Genomic DNA, 6000 nt, shown 5'->3' with positions numbered 1-6000 from the left:
AGTACCTGCTAGCCGGAGGCTCAGACCATCTGGGAAGCAGTTGACGTCGATAATCTCGAGGTAGTAAAGGAGTTCTGCTATCTTGGGACGGTCGTTAGCTCGGATAACGACATCAGCAGCGAAATCCGGAGACGCATTGTGCAGGAGAATCGTGCATACTATGGACTTCATCGACTACTGAGATCCCGAAGTCTTCGAGCCCGCACGAAATGTGATATATATCGCACATTGATTCGCCCGGTGGTTCTCTATGGACACGAGTCCTGGGCCATCCGAGCGGAGGATGCAAACGCTCTCGGCGTGTTCGAGCGACGCATTCTCCGGACTATCTTTGGCAGCGTGTTCGACCATGGAGCGTGGATGAGAAGGATGAACCACGAGCTTGCTGAGCTGTGCGGCGAACCGAGCATCCTGACAGTGGCGAAGACTGGTAGGATACGATGGCGGGAGGATGCCGGACTCATGCCCCACCAAGAAGGTGTTCGACAGCGATCCTCAGTTCGGCATAAGGCGCAGAGGAGCACTGCGAACTCGATGGCTGGATCAGGTGAAGCGAGACCTGTCGGAGATCGTGTGTCTACATGGATGGGAGGCTACAGCCAGGGACCGAGCATCCTTGAGAATTATTGTTGACCGGGCCATGTCTCATCGACCTGCTCTATCGTGAGCAGGCCAACAAGAGAGAGAGAGAGGGAGAGATTGATAGTGAGAGAGAGAGTGTAAGAGAGAGAGAGAGAGAGAGAGAGAGAAACATTTTGCTGTGGAATTCAACTATCTTTTGGTTCGTACATAAAACATAACATTTAAGCGTGTGTTTCACAGGAATATAACTATATCCATATTACTTCCACGCTATATCAGTTTTTGCTTTTGATGGTTACAGTTTTACGTTAAGCGTTTTACAGTCACCGATGTACGAGCTGGCGTATATCTTTCAGGGTACGTTTCTCACAAATATTATCTTACAAATTTCTAACAAATTTCTACAGATAACAAAACAAAAATAGTGAAAACCTCTCAATGATATACATATGTTATTTGAAATAATGTATTAAAATTAATGTTTATTTTGCAATTATGATTTTTTATACTATACTTAACGAGCAACTTTGCATGTCCACTGGAAATGAAGATGTATCATATTCAATGTGAAAGTTTTTAGTAAAAACACGTTGTAAATACCTGAGAAGTAAGATATCCCGTCTCCTTGTACCTGTTGTACTATATTTTGAGGAATAGTTTGTGAAATACAACCAAGATCATATACATAAATCACAAAATAGACCTTAAAAGTGTACCGACGTCAAAGAATTTAAAATTTTAAAATAATTTCAACCACGTTTGTAGATTTAATTCTGCTCCAATTATTTCTCCACCTACCACAGAGACGGAAAACTGGGAGGGCTTATTTTGACCATTTAACTTGCTCCAACCGACCGCTTCAATAATGCATGCATAATTTGACAATTAATACGCACGCCATTGCGATGCTCCACACAAAAAGGTCCCGGCAGGGTCTGGGCTGACTCAAAAAAGGGCATCCTTTCCTTTCTACACCCGCAAAAGGAGTAAATTATTCACCCGCCGGTCTCGATCAGAAAGTCACATCAGCCGCTCGCCATTAAAAAGGGTTCGTCTTTCGGTGTCCCGCCCACAGTCAAAACGGCATCAAGGGCAGCAGCATGTTGCGACCGACCAGTGAGGACGACCAGACGCTGCTGATAAACTTCCGCCTGCTCGAACGCGTGCTGCGGCTTATGGCGGTGTGGCCGACGGATTTCAATCCCTACCTGCCGCAGTACCTGCGCGGTCGGTTCTTCCTTTCCGAGCTGTTCGATTTCGGCTACCAGCTGTTCTGGTACTTTATCTGCGTGCACATCGCGGCCTTTCACATCATGTCGGTGCTGACGGGCGACCTTAGCTACGACGAGCTGTTCCTCACGCTGATCACTACCAGCATCTACTCGATCCTGGTGCCGCTGAGTCTGTATCTGCGCCTGTACGAAAGCAACATCCGGCAGCTGTACGAGTTTAGCCAGCGCCATTTCCGTAAACGTTCGGCCGCCGGTGTGCACTACATATCGATCAGCTCCAGCTACCGGTTCACCAACAAGTACCAGTTCTGGTGGATCGCCTCCTGCCTGCTCGGCACGATGCACTGGGCGGTCTATCCGATACTGTCGCAGGAGCGTACGCTACCGTTTCCCTGCTGGTACCCGGTGGACGTGCATGAGTCACCGATGTACGAGCTGGCGTACATCTTCCAGGTGCTGGGGCAGCTGCAGGTCAGCCTGGTGTTTGGGTTGGCCAGTGCCCTGTTTATGGTGTTTGTGTTTGTGGTGTGCACGCAGTTCGATATGCTGTGTTGCAGCCTCTCGAATGTGCGCCAGTCGGCCATGATACTGAACGGTGGATATGGGCCGGAGCTGCGCGATTATCAAGACAACTATGAGCTCGATACGCGCGACTACGTCCTGCAGGAAGTGTTCCGCGAAGATCTGGACACGGTGCAAGGCACCAAAACGGCATCCAGGCTCGATCAGCTGAGTCCCGCTCAAAGTTATCTGATGGAACTTGCCCCTGAACTGACCTGCGTGATGGAGGACTGCATTCAGCATCATCTGATATTGCTGCGCTTCTGTCAGCTGCTCGAAAACTGCTACCATCCTTACGTCCTGCTGAAGTTGCTTCAAATTCTACTGCTCCTTTGCTTTCTCTCCTTCATGGCAACGGTGGTAAGTGGGACAGATATGCGAGACAATGAAAAGTTTCCAAGTTCCACCAACAGTGGCAATGTGTCGAGTGTTCGTCTCATAACAGTCAATCCTTTTCCCTCTCGCTTTACCAGGAAAGTTTGTCGACGATGAAGTTAATTAACGTGCTCGAGTACTTCATGCTCTCGATAACGGAACTGTATCTGTACTGCTTTCTTGGTCAGACCCTCAAGAACCAGGTACTGCAACAAGGGACAATGTCCTGCTGCGCGACATTGATTTATTGCTTTGATTTGATGGCAGTGAGTTTGTGATTCAACATTTTCCGACTGTCATTTGTAGGGCTTGAAGGTGGGTGACGCACTGTGGAAGTCTCCGTGGCATCTGTGTGGAGCTTCCTACCGACGCCGGCTGTTGATAATCCTGATGAATGCTCAACGACCGGTACGGTTGACTGGTTTGAAGCTGTACGAACTGAACCTGGAAACGTATTACACGGTGGGTGGTATTTTCCCGTAAGGCCGCGGCCAATTGTTAATTGAAAATGGCTATTTATGTCAACTTCTCTCTGTGTTGTATGTGTGTTTGCAGGTACTCAAGGCTGCCTTCTCGTACTACACCATCATTAAAAAGTTTCGCTAAAGTATTAAATGGTTGCTTTTCGAATGTTTGATTGATAAAAGCAATAAATGTTACCTAAAATCTGGAATAAGCACGTTTTAGACATACATAACCACACTGCATTACATACTCACTCACACACATAGGAATACAAACCAACCCCATTCAATCCAGACATTCCAAAATAACCAAACTCATTTCTCATCTCACACGAACTCACGAACTTTCGTAAACATCCTATTCCTCAACACCATTAATGCACCATTTATTTCAATCCTCCCCAACCAAAGCCCTAATGCGATGGGTAGAAGGGAAGTTCCAAATCGACCACCTTACCTAACCTCACACGCATATCTGATTTTAATGAACGGTTCGGTTAAACACTGTACCCGCCCATATATGCTGTTATCCTTCGTCAAAAGCTCACGTATCCATCAGCGGGGTAGACAACCGTGCTGGGAAGGATCATTTTTCTCCCCAGATTTTCCTTCTTTCCTCAAGCACACGCACAAAGAAATGCTCAATGTTTCAGCGGAGTACCTTTTCTTTCGTCCTGCGCCAAAGAAAAAAGGGCCCCAGAGCGGATTTAAAAGCACGCAAAACCATACCATTCGTGGCTAAATTTCCCTCGCTGATCAGCGCAACATTTTCCGACTACTTTGCTGCGGGTTCGAGGGATATTCCAGGCGGTCGGTGTGAATGCGGTAGATGTGCCTGGAATGCGAACATGGCTTCATTGATTCCGAGCACGTGTCATCGACCCCCTTTTCGGGCGAGGCGGGCGACAGGCGAAAGGGACGCAAAGGGACGCTTTAAACGCGCTGAAAGCCGCACACATTTGAAAGACGAAAAATCAACGTCCAAACACATTAAAGCCACAGCTTACTCTCCGGCACAGTGGCCCGACGTGCCGTGGGACGGTGGAGGCATTATCCTGCGGATGGAATCATCCTCGGGACCGGGATCCAGTGTGGAAAAAGGAAAATGGAAAGAGACCACGGAGAGCTTTTTAATTAAATGCTTCGAAAACATAGTTTTCAATGGGAAATTCTTTGATGTTCTCCAACAAGAAATGTAATACACAGCGCGCTGCGGCTCCCTTCGACGGAGGCAAAGGTGGACGGACTTTGGCGTACGGTTCGTTAACCGTTATCCCTTCGGGAAAATGTTGTCTGGCTCACTTGCCCTCGTTTGCTTTATTCTTTGCTCATTGCTTGCCTATTCACGGGTAGCGAACTTTACCAAACGATAGAGTGCGGTTTTTCAATCCAGGGAATGAATTATTACATCATTTTTGCGAGTGAAATTTAATTGAATCTTGCCCCCATTATATACATTGCATTCTGCTACAATGCTACAAAGAAATCGGTAACACACACCCGCACATCAGCTTATCCATTTTTCGATCATCCTTGTAAGCTTGTCTTGATCCTTTCATATTCTCAAACAAGACGAAACACGATCTTTTTTGAGCCGTTCGCAATGAGCATAATGCATAACCATTATGTGTGGGAATGTTGCACGATTGAAAAGTCTGTGCAGCGAAACTGTTTCAATGGTTGTGAACGGGAAGCAAAAAAAAAACAGGACCAACCATGGAACAATGCCAACAATGGCATCCTGCAGTGTTCTGTACGCCTCGAGCAAAACAATACCACCCGGACGACCAAGGCCCCGTTGTAAATGGTTCTTTGTGTGCAACGCTGGGAGAAATTTCCACCCAGCAACTGGCTTCAATGCGGCATTTTTTCTTTCTTAACGTTTACGGCATCGAGAAACGTTTCAATTTTGGAATGGTTTTTGTACAGCGGCACCGGCAAGCCAAAAGCTTCACACAATACAGACGGAATGTTTTGTCGTACGCGCACCAATGTCATGTCGCCATTGATAGATGACTGCGTGTTTTGTGCAGTTCTTATCAAAATTATCAAGGTCACAGTAACCTGTCACAGCTAATGTTTGGCTGTGTGCTTTACATGCTTTTTCCTGCAGTGTTGTATAATAAGACAAGCGATGCTCTATACAACGCAACCAGCATAAACCGAAGGTTACTTATCAAACATGGTACAATCAATAAATAATGCGACCCATTTTCCTATTCCATTTCCCCCGGAAACTACCACCCACTAACACTAGCCAACGTATTTAACATGCCAAATTGCTTAGAAAATATTTGCCCAAAAGTCGGCCGCTATCTCGACACTGTTAAACACCTTCTGTTTAGCCTATTTCGGTTGGGCTCCAGGCACCTCCCCTCCCACGTTCACGACCTTCCCGGGACAGCTTCCCTTTTTAAAGCGGGTGCTCCTCCTGTCCTTCCCGTCCACAGTTTCCCATCAAGGGCTACGGAAAGCGAAACTGCTAATGCTGTTTGCCCTTCGTTTGCTAACGCTTTGGTAAACTTGGCTGCAAAAACTTTCTCTTTCTCCCCCTGTCTACTCCCAAAATCGGCCCAGCTGCAAACAGCTGGGGATGATTTTCCGGGACGATAATTTGGTCCCGTTAATTTATACGCCCGGTTTCGGTTTCGGGGCAGGGCAAGGATCTTTCCATCCCGGTACGGCACTGCGTCCCTTGGTCCGGCAAAACCTTTGCGCTGCATGCTGCTTCGAGTAAACAGTTCGTTTTGCCGTCGCACATTCTCTCCATTCTGCGCACACAGACA

The 6000-nt window shown here is 47.2% G+C and overlaps 1 protein-coding gene across 1 annotated transcript; it reads left to right on the top strand.

Annotated features, from left to right (window-relative positions):
* The first annotated feature begins 1669 nt into the window (after positions 1-1669).
* LOC1273407 (odorant receptor 83a) lies at positions 1670-3573 on the top strand. The gene is made up of 4 exons (XM_312381.2): positions 1670-2735; positions 2849-2953; positions 3057-3212; positions 3306-3573. Exons 1-4 carry the CDS (start codon positions 1683-1685, stop codon positions 3354-3356), a joined length of 1365 nt encoding a protein of 454 aa, XP_312381.1. The 5' UTR covers positions 1670-1682; the 3' UTR covers positions 3357-3573.
* Positions 3574-6000: the final 2427 nt, after the last annotated feature.

This window comes from Anopheles gambiae, chromosome 2, assembly GCF_943734735.2.
Source record: "Anopheles gambiae chromosome 2, idAnoGambNW_F1_1, whole genome shotgun sequence".
Taxonomy (NCBI): domain Eukaryota; kingdom Metazoa; phylum Arthropoda; class Insecta; order Diptera; family Culicidae; genus Anopheles; species Anopheles gambiae.
The sequence above is the reverse complement of the archived record's forward strand: the minus strand, read 5'-3'. Positions and strand labels throughout refer to the sequence as shown.